The 14,465-nt window shown below is 44.1% G+C and overlaps 1 protein-coding gene across 5 annotated transcripts in view; it reads left to right on the top strand.

The window, feature by feature from the left end:
- CAMK1D (calcium/calmodulin dependent protein kinase ID) overlaps positions 1-14,465 on the top strand; it is a 390,312-nt gene that overhangs the window by 327,920 nt on the left and 47,927 nt on the right. For all 5 annotated transcript variants that reach the window (XM_070601240.1, XM_070601238.1, XM_070601237.1 and 2 more), the window contains exons 4-5: positions 4,669-4,807; positions 10,898-11,024. In XM_070601240.1, coding sequence (XP_070457341.1) covers positions 4,669-4,807; positions 10,898-11,024 — 266 coding nt within the window. The remainder of the gene's footprint in view (positions 1-4,668; positions 4,808-10,897; positions 11,025-14,465) is intronic.

The raw sequence follows: 14,465 nt of genomic DNA, 5'->3' as shown, positions 1-14,465 counted from the left end.
ATTAACAGCAGAAGGCTGTACCATTTGGCCTTGTGGGGGAAGAAAAAGTTTTCTTTGACTCTCTGAGCATCCCTAGCTGGGTCTGAAAGTTAAACCGATGAAGAGTACGGAGAGAAGCATACAGATTTTATTGGATTTTTACATGTACGTGGGAGCCGTTACAAGAGAATGAAGACCTGAGGATGTGACCTTTTAGGCAAACAATACATTTGTGAAGAATGGACAAGACAGAGGGGTTTGGGCTAGGGGTAGTAAATGGTGAAGAAGTAACGTGGAAGATAAGGGCTAGTGGAACAAGGTTTATTTGCAGGTTCCTTTGCTGCCGTCTCTGGTTTGATACAAAGGTCTCCAGTAAAAGGAGAATTTATTTCCTGCCTTTAGACAGAAAAGGGGGAGCTTTTTCTGCATTTACTACTTCTTAATTGTCTTCAGCACAAAATGATTTTATGTCAAAGAGGCATATTTTGGGGTGACATATTCTGATTTCCTTCAGCCTTCTTCATTTTATTTTACTATATCTAACTTCTATCCTAGAGTAATAGATTTTTGGAGCCCATTTCTCAGCCTTAGCATGAGTTCTATCTTTTTGTGAATGTGTGGATGATGTTGTTATAAGACATAAAACATTTTAAATTATAGTTAGCAGTAAATGTTAAAATAAGAGGATAATATCTACCAACATCAGATGGAGAAGTTCAAGTGCACGTAAAGAATAACATGGTTTGCACACTATTAAAAAAGTACAGGTGGTCTACTGACAAAGTTATACTCTGTTACAGTATAGCCTAGTGGAATCAGAGCCTACGGTTGACTTGATCCAGCACGTTTGAAATTATGTTTCTTGACAATTATTTCTTTTTTGTATTAGTACATACCAACCTAACTCATCCGTAGGCTCCCTTGTAATTTTACTAGTTCCCTGTTGATAGACATTTAATTATTTCCAGTTTTTGTTTGTTTTTTTACAAATAGTGCTTCAATTAGCTTGAATGTGTCTTTGCATAACGTGAAAGAACAGTTATAGGATAAATTATTAGAAGTGAATTTTGGAGCCAAAGGATGTGTGCATTTTAAATCTTGACAGATATTGTTAATTCAACAATGTCACATTTTTAAAAATCTAATGAAATATTTTATAGGTTTAGTTGACAAATTTTTGATAAGTGAATCCAATTACATAATTCGCCAATATTAAACTTGAAACTGTGCGGTGCTTGAATTCATATAGGTCTTTTTTTTATTGAGATATAATTGACATGTAACATTATGTTAATTTCAGGTGTACAATATAACGATTCAATATATGTATATATTGTGAAATGATCACCACAATAAATCTAGTTGACAAACTGTTTAATATGAAGAGATGTGCATTACTTAAAATTTTGCAAATAAACTGAAATCTGAGATTGTTACATCAAACTATTTCATGCATCAAACATTTGTGTATTTAAAATTCACGTACAATGAGAGCAGTACACTGTAACAGGCAAGGAATATCAGAGACTGAGCAAACCTAAGTTCCATCCCAGGGCAGGTTGTACTAAATAAATGTCAAAGTTTGAATTGAGAAGAGAAGGGCTGTCTCTGAACCATTCCTGTCTTCTGCTCCCTCGATTTTTGGTAGCTAGTTTCTCTTTCCACATTGGCATCCCCAAACTGAGCCTTTCTGCTGATAGCTACTGTTAATTAATTTTATTTGTTGATCTATTATTCAAGTTCTTCTCCTTTTCCCCACTCACCTCATCCCGACCCTTCTAACTGCATTCTGATGCTTTGCATGAATTTAATTGGGGAGCTCCATGCACACAGGAAGCTTGCCGTAGAAGGATATTGACTCAAGAGAGCAATCTGTCAGTCAGCTCAGCAGCCAACCAACCAACCTACGCATGGTCTGCCAGCCTGAAAGTGAGACGTGCCCCTCGCCACACTTCTAAACTTATCTCCTCATCCCTGATTCTGGGCAGTAATACTGGCCCTGCCTAATTCACAAGTGGTTTTGAAAAGAAGTGGTTTCTTGGTCAGCTCAGGCTGCTGTAACAAGATACCGTAGACTGGGGGGCTTAAATAAGAGACATTTATTTCTCAGTTTTGGAGGCTGGGAAGTCCAAGATCAAGATGCCAGTAGATTTGGTTCCTGTTAAGAGCTCTTTTCCTGGCTTACAGATGTCCACCTTCTCACTGTGTCCTCAAGTGGGAGAGAGAGAGAGAGCCCTTGTCTCTCTTCCTCTTTTTGTAAGGGCACTAATCCCATCATGGGGGCCCCACTCTCATGACCTCACCTAACCCTAATTACCTCCCCAAAGCCCCACCTCCAAATACCATCACATTGTGGGGTAGGGCCTCAACATATGAATTTAGGGAGGGGGGACACAAATATTCAGTCCATAACAATAGCCTTTTGAAATCTATGCTTAAGGAGATTTTTGGAAAGGATAAAGTGACTTTCAAATTTACGATATCTTTATTAGTATTGTTACACTTTTTTCACTGGCAGGTTTTTAAACTTTTCCCTGTGCCTTGGTTTCCAAGGAAACCAAATTCTTTCTGAGCAGTGTTCAGAGAAATAAAGCTCTGGTGCAACTGAGACTTCAGAAGTGAGATGTTAAATGTGTAGAGAATTGAGACTCTGTGACAATACATACTATAGCGATATCTCACACTTCAACTCTGAGGCCTCGATTCTTACTGCATCGGTGCCCTGTTGCAGTGCAAATATTATTATGCAATAGAATCTATTAATACTAATCTATTATAGATCACATAGCAGAAAAGAGGACTTTGAGACAATGGGAACCAGGAAAGATCAGTTTTGAGGGAGGCAGTGGATCTGGTAATGTGTAGGTCATGCAGCACAAAGGGTGGGAGGTGGAGATGGGGAAGGGGTGAGCCTTCTTGCCTGTGGTCCTCCAGCAGCCTGCAGAGCACAGGATGTGAGTAGCAGGCAGACCAGTGGTAAGAAAGCACGAGGACACTTGTAAGGGGTACCATCATTGGAAAGTGGGCCCGTGGTAGAGGATGAGGACGAGGTGGAGGATGCTGTACTGGCAGCGGCACGGCTCCTATGGCACATCCTCAAGCTCTGCAAAGTTTCAGACATTGAAACTTGTTGGGGAAAGGTTCTGGAAAAACGAAGACTGGCAAGAACTTGGCGTCAGTTGCCAAGGGAGGGTATCTTGGGATTTTGGCTTACCTAGGGATGGATCATTCAGACAACATGGTCATCAAAATATAGTCTCTCCCCTGTTGTTTCCATTTCTTTTCATTCTTTGAATTGCTTTTTATTTCTCCTGAGCGTCTTTCCTTTCTTATCTAGACTGCTTGGTTTGCTTAGCAAACAAAACATTATCCAAGCACAATATCACTTGGAATGACTGGAGGTAATGGAAGAAACTCTAACACGTAGGCCTTTTATAGCTGCAGTTGTGTTTTCTTTATTAGTTTTTTTAAAAGGAGGTATCAGTGGATCAATTATTGCACATTAATTGCCATGACTGGCAGAAAACGAATCATAGCTTTGTGTATTGTGAATGTGAGTGTGTTACTGCTCAGCATATTTTACTATATCTATTAAAGCTGTAAAAGTTGTTTATGAAACTTTTATGCTTTTAACATTTCAAATAAATCTGTTTTTCATTTTACTTTTGGAAAATTTCCTTTTTATTAAAAAAATAGTGTTAATATATCCCTTGAAACTAATTTCCAAGATGGCTTAATTATTTGAAAGAAGCACTGTTTTCCTTAGAGAAGTGTATACTCTAAGAACTTGACGGCTAAGGTGTTAGTTGAATTGTTTCTATTCAGGATTGTGTGTTTGTATTACATTATTAAAGTCAGAGCAGCATAAAATATCAAATTAAAACGGTCTACAGAGGTTGTCCACCAGGGCTTCTTGACCTTTGCCAACCTAGGCCCCCTTTTGATAAATACAAGAAAATGTTTAATGCAATCTGAAATTCAAAGCAAATTAAAATTAAATATTGTCACCAAAAACCAAAGCAGAGCCATGTAATAGAGTTTTTTTCTCTTTTTAGAAATCACATGTGTCTTTCAGGTTCTGAGGCCTTCGAGGGCATGCCTCTACCCTCTGTTGGAAATGGTTGACTAGATTAACCCCTTCATTTTACAGATAAAAAGACTGAGGTTCAAAGATTCAAGGAGTGCTCAAGTGCTCAGCATATTAGGAGCAGAATGTGCTCAAGAACCCAGACATCCTGTTGGCTGCTCAGTGCTTTGCCCACGACACCCCGTCCCCCAGGTTCTTTAAGGATATTCTCTCATGCAAAGGAGCCCCCCTATCCAGCATCATCTCCCTATGTCTGAGGATGCTGATATTCCAGAAGGTTATTCTGACTCTACATTGTCTCAGCAGGGTGGAGGCAGAGGTCAGGAGAGACTTCTCAGGTCTGGCTAGTCCATGGGTCCTGGTTTATTTATATTCTCTTTATTTCATTTCAGACATTTGTACCGCCATGACATAGAAACACTTTCCTGGTATAGCTTGTGGGGAATGTAGGGGGCAAGGGGGCAAACTCTAAATCTGAAAATGTATTAATGTTTGAAATACGATTTGAGTCTTTTATCATATTGAAAGCTCTTATTGATAGTTTTCCCTTAACAATTCAGCAGGTCCTCTCAAACATCTGATTTCTTCTTTTTCTTAAACAGTGTGTCCGGTGGCGAGCTGTTTGATCGGATAGTGGAGAAGGGATTTTACACAGAGAAAGATGCCAGCACTCTGATCCGCCAGGTCTTGGATGCTGTCTACTATCTCCATAGGATGGGCATTGTCCACAGGGACCTCAAGGTAAGACCATCACTTAGCAACATCCACTAGCTGCTCTCCCACCCACAATGAACCTGTCTAAGAGGATTGACTCTGGAAGAGGGATGAGCTTGCTTTGATGTAGATATGGGTGGAGTGAATGATAGGCATTTGTATACTGTTAGTTGTCAGGATCTTTGGGACCCAGGAGTAGCTTGAAAGAAGATGAAGAGCAATGGGGCTGGCCATTCGTTGGGAGATTTTATACCCATTTTGCAGCCAAAGGGCCATGGGGAGGTAGGTTGTATATTACTTCGCACCATTCTAAAAGGTAGTTTTGTTCAAGACATATGGGCCATGAAGACTCTTCTCCCAATTCCAGCCCCCTTTCAGCACAACACACTGTGTGAAAGAAAAGGAGCCCATCTCTTGAGGGCATGAGATGACAGAGAAGGAAAGTAGGTTTTCAGAAAAGATAGGTTAAATACCTACCATTACAGTCTTCTCCCGATGTCCTGTAGGTTCCTTTCTTATCTTTTCTTTATGGGGTTTTGGCATAGTGACTCTTCACCCGAAGGCATTGAAGGATCTGGGCCTTATTTGGGTACCTTGGCATTACATTCCTCTCCAGGTATATGTAGATACCAAAGAGTAGACATCAAACATATGGTACCAAGGGTAGATATCGAGCATGTCAAGTTGAGGGACAGTAAAAAAGCAGCATTGTTGGCCCAAGGCTGTAACAGGGCTTCATTCTGCAGCAGTTACAGGTCCAGCCTCCAGAACTCACTGCCTCAGTCAACACAGAAATTCCACCCCAGCACACAGACCTGCCATTCATATCAGAAAGACGGGGGTTATATTCTATGGAAGCTATGTTATACACGACTCTGGAAAATCTAAACCAATTTAAAGAATAAATCATAACCATTTGTTAACACAGAATTTCAGCATCTGCCCATTATCTGGTACTGGGTGTCAGGGTATAAAATGGTGTCACTTTTCCTTTCATAAGGACTCACTGTAAAGTTTCCTCTTCTTCTCTCCATGTTATCACCTTCCTCTGACTAGGGTAGCAGCTCCCAAATGTTAGCCTACACCAGAATTGTCTGGAGGGCTCGTAAAAACACAGGTTGCTGGGGGCCAGCCCTGTGGCTGAGTGGTTAAGTTCCCGTGCTCCGCTTTGGCGGCCCAGGGTTTCTCCTGTTCGGATCCTGGATGTGGACATGGCACCGCTCATCAACCCGTACTGAGGTGGCGTCCCACACAGCAGAGCTGGAGGGACCTACAGCTAGAATATACAACTATGTACCAGGGGCCTTTGGGGAGAAGAAGAAAAAGAAGATTGGCAACCGATGTTAGCTCAGGTGCCAATCTTTAAAAAAAAAAAAAAAAAAGAGAAAGAAAAGAAAAATAATTATTAAAGAAAAAACCAACACAGATTGCTGGCCCCACCCCAGAGATTCTGATTCTGCAGATCTGCAGTGGGGGCCTGGGATGCTGCATTTCTAAGGGGATTATGCGTGATACTAATGTTGGCCTGAGGACCATTCATGGAGACCTGCGAGATGAGGGCATTTGGGAATGTTAATCGAGTCCTTACAACCTCTGCCCTTTGCAGGCTTCTTGATGTGAACATGATTAGCTGATCTTCAGGACCTGGAGGTCCTCCACAGGGCTAGATAAGGGCTGATAAGCCCACCTGGCACCTCTGTGCCAGGCAGTGGTGCCTTCTCTGCTCTCTTGTGCCCTCACCAATGCCAATTCTGTGCTTCCAGAACACAGCAGGCAGCTCTCTCTGAACAAATTAGTGTGGCGCCTGTGGAGATAGGATGCGATGGGCTAGTTGTCTGTATTTAATGAAAGAATGTCTTAGCAGATAAGCCATTTCCTAGAAGGGCGACGTTTATTTCCCCCTGAAGAAGGCAGATTGCCTGGACGGAAGATGCTGTTTTTTACACCCACATAATGCTTTTCGAGCAGTACTTGCAGCTCCCAGCCTGCGGAGCTTTACGAGCAGCAGGCTTGTCGTTGTGGAAAGAACGCTGTCATTCTAGGAGCTTTTTGTGATCTCTTTTCAGGGGCACGGAGGAGTTCGATCCGTGTGGAGGCAGTTGGGGCTGGGATGTTATATTTTCACGACCATCTAAGGAAGTTTAAACCATATGATCTAGGCCAGAGGAATAGAAAAGATGATGGAGTTATTTAAGATTAGGGCACAATCTGGGCTACTACCCCAGCCCCAGAGGCGAATATACCTCCGTCTTCCTCCAGAAAGGTATTCTTGTGTCTTCTTGCCCCAGGGAGCTACTAGAGACAAACAGTTGTCCTTTTTTTCAAAACAAGGGACTGAGACAGGACATGTCTGCCACTGCCTCCTCAGATGAGGATGCGGCTTCTCAGCCCCTGCACTCTTGACATTGGAGCTGGACCATTCTTGGTTGTGGGGGGCTGTGCTGTGCATTGTAGAATGTTTCGCAGCATCCCTGGCCTCTACCCACTAGATGCCAGTACCACTTCTCGGGTTGTGACAACCAAAAATGTCTCTGTGCATTGCCAAATGTCCCCTGGGGGGGTGAAACTGCCCCCAGTTGAGAATCACCAGATTAGGAGTTTGATTGTATATAACATTAACTTTATGGGAATGTTGATTCAGATCTTTTGAAAGCTTATTATGTGAACTATTAAAGGGTTGGGATTGATGTTCCAACTCAGGTATTGGCCACCAGTTGTCTTGCAAAGGTGCCATAAAGTGCGGAAAAATAATTTTCCAGGTGGTCCTCGGCCTCATAGGACCCCAGGCAGAATTGCAAGCTCCCCCTGCCCCATCCTGGACTCTCACAACCCTCCTACTGCAACTGAGGGCCTCCGTCCACACTATACCTGCGTCTGTCTTCTCTCCCACCTTCTTGTCTGTTCTCTCTCTCCCCTCAAGAAAAGCCCTGCTGTCTTTACTAATCTTGAGACAATTAAAAGTATTGATCTAAGCTGTGAATGTCCAGTCAATTTAACCCTCCTTCGTAATCATCCTTCAAAAGAGCACTTTATTGACCCAAATGAGTCTCCTGTCGGAGGAATGTGTAAGGAGGGACATTTGGCTCTTTGGCAGTCTCTTGCCCGGATGCAGCCTTGATTAAGAGCATGAGATCACTGACTTTCCACTCTTTGCTTAGCTTTACAGCTGCCGAAGTACTGGGACAGGAAGACTAAGAATCAGAAATTAAAAAAAAAACCCTCTCTGTACCCATGACCGATCCGTACTGTTCATCAAAAGATAATCGCTAAACCTTCAGAGAAATCATGAACCACATGTACTTTCTGATTATTTCCCCCCACTTTCCAAGCATTATTCTTATTTCAACTATTGATTGGCCCATTTTATTCTGTTTTAAAAGTCATTGAAAGCATCCTCAGGCATACATTTGATTTTCTTCTAATCTCTTGCTTTGTCCACAGAGTTGATGGCACTGTGAATGTTAAATGCCATTTCTTTTTATGTTTTTATTTGGGGTGAATGGTAGTATTTTTTTTCCTTTGGCTTCTGTGGAAAAAAAACATTATTCTGACACTTGTTAAAATGGCAAGGAAGACTTTATTCAATACTATTGCAAGAGGGGGATTGCAGTAGGGGAAAGATTTGGACTCAACTCCAAATTCAGCAAGGACACTTGGGGGTTTATGGCCATTGAGCAGAGTGCGGGTCATGGATGGAAACTTCCTAAGGGGAGGCTCAAGGGGAGGGGGATTCTTATTAAAAGCTGGCCGAGGACTTCGACACTGACAGACTCTCTTCTTTGACGAAGTCCATTTGCTCTCCATCCTTAGTCTGTTGGCTCTGCCCACATAGTCCAGTCTTATCCAGAATCCCACAGAGTCACTTTAGTGAAAATCCCCCAGCCTTGATACCTGATCAGTTCCTTCTCCTCCTGCCTCCATATCTGACTGCGCTGCCTGCCTTCAGCAAAACTCCCTTCAAGTTGATGCAGCCAGAATCCCCCTTACCCTTGCTATGTCCTCTTAGTGTTTTCCATCTGTTGACCCCACCCTGCTCCTGGGCTGTAAATCTCCACTTGTGCCTGTTGGATTAGGAGCTGAGTCCTATCTTTCTTCTGTCCTGCAAAGCTGCCTTGCAGGGGTCCCCCTGAATGAAGTCTTCCTTACCAGCTTGAACAAGTGTCTGCATGATTTTTTTTTAACAGCATCAAAGGTTGAGGGGTGAAGAACTCAACCAAATATCAAGGGTGAGGGATCCTCTCTAAACTGACTTAGCAGGATTCCTGCTAAGACTGGGCCATGCAGGCCCCAAGGACAGGAGGGACACAGGAGGCCAAGGTTAAGGCCTAGTTGAGAGGAGGGCTCAGAGGAGCCTGAGTAAAGTTTGGTCCGGGAGGGAGTCTTGGTCAGATCTCAGAATTTCTTCACAGCAGTGGTTGTGCATCAGAATCCCCCTGTGGAGTTCTAAACTCCAGAGGCCTGGGCCCAACCTCAAATCTGCTGAAGAACAATATCCCCAGACATTCAGTACTCTCACAGGTGATTCTGTCGCACAGCTAGGCTGAGAACCACTTCTCTAAACAAGTCTAGTCACTCTACATAAGAATACTTCCTGAAATTCAATACTTAGGAACCAAAGATTCACCACAAACCACTGACAAGAGAGACTCTTGCTTCATGCTTGGGGTCAGCAGGAAAGCCAGACAGGAAATGGTGAGTTTCCCAGTTCAGATTCTTCCCTGTGTGTTTCCTTTAAGGTCAAGTGTAAATGGGAGACCCAATTACTTATTCTCTGGATAAATCTTCAGAATTTTCCTGGTGGAGGGACATTCCTGGACAATAGCTGAGGTGTGAGTCCTTGACATTATCTCTCTCAGTGACAACATTCTTAATTGAAGAAAGTTTTCAAAAACAAAAAAATGGGGGCTGGCCCCATGGCCAAGGGGTTAAGTTCGTGAGCTCCACTTAGGCGGCCCAGGGTTTCGCTGGTTCGGGTCCTGGATGCGGACGTGGCACCGCTCGTCAGGCTGTGCTGAGGTGGTGTCCCACATAGCAGAGCCAGAAGGACCTACAACTAGAATATACAACTATGTACTGTGGGGCTTTGGGGAGAAGAAGAAGAAACAAAAAGAAGATTGGCAACAGATGTTAGCACAGGTGCCAATCTTTAAAAAAAAACGAAAAATGCGGGCTACTCTCCTGTGGTCAGGTTCTACCCTGGCAGTGCAGGTACGAGCTCTGAAACTGTGATAGCTCTTTCAGCCTCCGTAAGTCCTGCCCTCATTTTTGCTGGAAACAAGAAGATTCTCTAATTTTCCGTAAAACGCTATGCAGATGAAGCTTCTTTGCCTCCCTGGTCTACCACAGGAGTGCCGCCCCTCAGCCCCTCCTACGTAGACCCCATGGAGGTGTCCCTCATGTGCAGAACTATTGCTGTTTGTCATGCGTTATTGCCACCTGAGCTCTGTCACATACCATTCAGGGGAGCAAATGAGAAACGATCACAACCCATATTTTACAGAAAGGCAGAGAATCTCAGAGTACTTAAGGACACGTGGCTGGAAAGTGCTGGATCTTCCGACTCCAATTCGTTCTGTGATGACATCCCTCTGCTTCCCAGGGAGTGGGAGCGAGCAGGTGTCAGCTGGCTCAGTACAGGAGGAAGTGCCACACATCCGCCAGAACCACAGGACCCGGAATGTGCCTGAGGGCAGGGAGAGAGACCCCTGGATTAGGGAAAGGCTGGAACAAGGGTCAGAACAAACAAAACAGACTAGCACCTGCGAAAGAAATTTTATTTCTGGGAATCCCCCTTCCCCTAACCCAAGAAATGAACTGACAAGCCTGAGAGGCATCAGCTTTCTAGGTGGTCTCAATATATGGTTAATTTTTGTAAGTAGAGAAAATACTAACAAGGGAAAGGGGACTAGCATTTATTGAAAACCTATAAGCGCCCCATACCATGCAGGGCCCTCTACATCGCTGTTCTCCAACACTGCTTTTCTTCATGCATTGACTGTGGCTAAAGGTCAAGTGTAATCTTAACCTGTAACTGGGTTCTGTGGTTTGGTGAGGCTCCTGCAATGAACTCAACTTTAAACACCGTTTGTAAATTTTTTTTTCTTGTTTTCTTTCTAGCCCGAAAATCTCTTGTACTACAGTCAAGATGAGGAGTCTAAAATAATGATCAGCGACTTTGGATTGTCAAAAATGGAGGGCAAGGGAGATGTAATGTCCACAGCCTGTGGAACCCCAGGCTATGTTGGTAAGCACAGTGTGAGAGTGTGTGTGTGTGTGTGTGTGTGTGTGTGTGTCCCCACGTGGCAACTTCATGAGTCCTGAGCATTTGAGCCTGGCGCATGATCACAGCTGCCTTCATTTCCCTCGAGGGAAGAATAAAAAGATTGAGCGACACTGGCATGAGTTAGAAGGGAAGTGATTTCCCCTGAAACCTTTTAATAGTTGGGTCGAAATCCTGTTTGATTTGGGTGTGGGCCTGACTGGAGGCCGAGAGTTGATTTAGATGAATTCCCACATTCTAATACCAGAAATATTACATGTATATTTATGTTTTCAAACGATTTACAGTGAGACACTGAGATAACAATCAGGTGCAGACTCAAAACACTTAAAATGTTGAGATAGAAGCAGCCGGAAAGAAAATATTGATAGGAGGAATTTGGTTCAAACCTTGATGAAGTCAGTCTCTTGAATTAGCCAGTCCTGACCTGTACTGGAGAAGCCAAGAATTAAGGTTTTCCCTAAAATCAGAACCCCAGATCCTTTGTAGCAAACATACAGAATGCAGAAAAGGCTACAGATCTGAACACTGATACTGACATTCGTCCCCTGTCTTCTGGGGACGCAGAGAAAGGCCATTGGAACTGTTTGTAAAGTTTTTGCAACTTTCATTTACACAAATGTATTCATTCATTCAGCACACGCGTATTAAAGTGCCTACTGTGTGCCAGGTGCTATTCTAGGCATTGGGGTGAAGGTGTGAATGAGACACACTGGGTGCCTGTCCTCACGGAGCTTACATTTTATCAAAAGTGACAGACAGGAAACAAAGAACCAAATAAATGAACAGGATTATTCAGATCCTAAGAAGTGCTACGAAGAAAATAAAATGGGGGCATGCCATAGAGTGAAAAGGTGTGAGGAGGGTTAGGACAGTTAAGGAGACCTACATTTGCATAAATAACAAGAAGCACCCAGCCATGGGAGAGGTAGGGGACAGAGCGTTCCCGATGGAGGCATCAGTTTGTGCAAAGCCCTAAATGGGAAGAAGCCTGGGGAGAGGGCACAGGCTAGGAATGTCTGAGAGCAGGGCTAGAAATGAGGATGCAAAAGACTTCTGGAAAATGGAGGCTGAATTCTCATCATGCAAACCATGATGGCCTTTCTTAATAAGTAAGCCTGCCCTGAAAGAAAGGAGGGGGTGTTATAGGACCAACGTCATTCCTGTTTGGTTTTAGGTGCAACCACGTGACCTGCCCAGGCAGGCTGAGAAAAGCAGCCCTTAATCTAAACAAGCCAGGGGCCCAGAGCGTTGTGGGAAACTCCGGATGACCTTTGAGTCCCTTCGCAGCCTTCGAGTGCTTACATAATAATGGGTGTTATGTCACAGCTGTTTCCTTTCTCAGAGAACTCAAAGGAGAGGAGAAAAGAGCGGACTGAGGGGCACAGAGAATAACATGAGGGGAAGGGAAGAGGAAGCAACAGAGATTCAGAAGGAGGAGATAATGATGGTGGAAATGTGGCAGAGCAAGAGAAGGAGTGGTCAGTGTTGCTTAGCTCCTAACTGTCACAGATGGGCACTGTGTCCCTGGATTATGTGTATGTACTAGACGGGAAAGGAGAGATTATTCTGCTCATGTTTAAGAGGCCAGCACAGGCCCCGATGGAGATTAATGGCACAGGAATCAGTCTCTGTTCTAGGACTGTAAAGCGATGCTTGCGAGAACAGCCCGGACCCCAGTGGGGGACTAGGAGTTAGGCTGTAGTGTGAGATCCACGTGTAAACGCACGTGTGTGCCCGAGAGGTGGGGGTGGTGGGTGGAAATGTGAGCGTGTGCGGTGTGTGTGTGGAATTTCTCCACTTCAGTCCAAGCCATCAGGCATGTGGCGAATAAAAATGAATGAGACAAGCTTATTCTCATTTCTCTTAAAAGATGGGGAGGAAATAAGCCGGTTCCAACCATGGTGAATCATAGACCTTAGAAAATGAAGAGGCCTGTGAGGTCATGGTGTCCAGTCTCCTCGCCAGCATGGCCTCCCTCTCTTCAGCAGGCTGCTGCCCGGGCCACTCCGGGCTGAGAAGCTGCCCAGGCTGCTGTGGCCTGCCCAGCTTCCCACCTCAGGAAGTCGGCTCTTGGGCTGCAATTTACTGTTCTGACAAAGAATGTCCAGATTTACATATGCATCACACTGTTCTCATATTTGGCTCCGATGTTGGAAAGTTCTAGCACTTTCTAAATTGATTTTTGTTTCTTTGCGTCTTGGCAGAGCCCATGGAATGGCAGTTTCTCTGGGTTTCTGAGTGGCTGCTGTCCGAGTGGTCTGGCTCTGTTTCGAGGTCAGACGCAGATGAGTCTGGGAAGTGGGAAGGATGTTTAGTGGGGCCCTTGCTCCCACTACCTAAATGGCGGCAAGTTGGAGCTATTGGGTGATTGTGTTGTCAGACTCTGAGAATATAGAAATTCTGTTTGTTCATATTTATTGAGCACCGAGACTCCTGGGAGACCTTTTAGAGCAAGGAAGGGGCCACGCTTGGGAGCTCATGTCCACTTAGACATACCTCGGGCAGTGAGCAGCCGATCTTGGGCTGTTCCCTCCACTACATTCCGCATGGTAAGCTCCTATTCAGCCATCAAAGCCCAGCTTACATGTTATCCCATTTGCCTGTGTTCCCAACACCCATCCTCTCTTTTGCCATCCTAGTTCTCTTGACCCTTTTCTCGTCATGGCTCTGATCACATTGCATCAGGGTCCGTATTTATCTGTGTATCTCCCCCATTCCACTGTGGATTTTTGTAGGGCGGGGATTGCCTTATTCATCTTTGCACAGATGCTTATTAAATGTCATGAAAACCCAAGCTTCATGAAAATTAGCAGTTTTCCTTTCTCTCCTCTCTGTCCATTCATTCAGCGTGCATTTACTGAATTCCTGTTATGTGCCATGCACAGTGGTTTGGTGTTAGCCTTACAGGTATGAATAAGACAGAGTCTCTGACCTCAAAATGTTCACAGTATTGAGACAGACAGAGGGCAAACAGGTGAATTAAATAATTCACGGTAAGTGCTGCATTATTCCTCCATCAAGGATTATGTATTTAGTGCCTACCTTCTGTTCTAGGCGCGGGGGATGCCTCAGTAGAAAGAAAAAAACAGATAAAACCCCCCACCCTTTGGTACTTATATTTGGGTGGGAGAGAGACAGACTATAAGCAAACAGCTAAGTATATTAATTAGTATCTTAAATGGCAATACATACTATGGAGAAAAATAAAGCAGGAAAGAGAATAGGAAGGGTATGTGTAGGGAGGGATTGCAATTTTAAATGTAGTGATCAGGGCAGCCCTCACTAAGAAGGTGACAGTGTGGTAAACCTTTGACAGAAGTGAAGGAGCTGGCCATGCTGTTATTTGGAGGCAAAGCAGGTGCAAAGGCCCTGAGGCAGGAGTGTGTGGGGAAGGGAGCAACA

The sequence above is a fragment of the Equus przewalskii genome, chromosome 30, assembly GCF_037783145.1.
Source record: "Equus przewalskii isolate Varuska chromosome 30, EquPr2, whole genome shotgun sequence".
Lineage (NCBI taxonomy): Eukaryota > Metazoa > Chordata > Mammalia > Perissodactyla > Equidae > Equus > Equus przewalskii.
The sequence above is the reverse complement of the archived record's forward strand: the minus strand, read 5'-3'. Positions and strand labels throughout refer to the sequence as shown.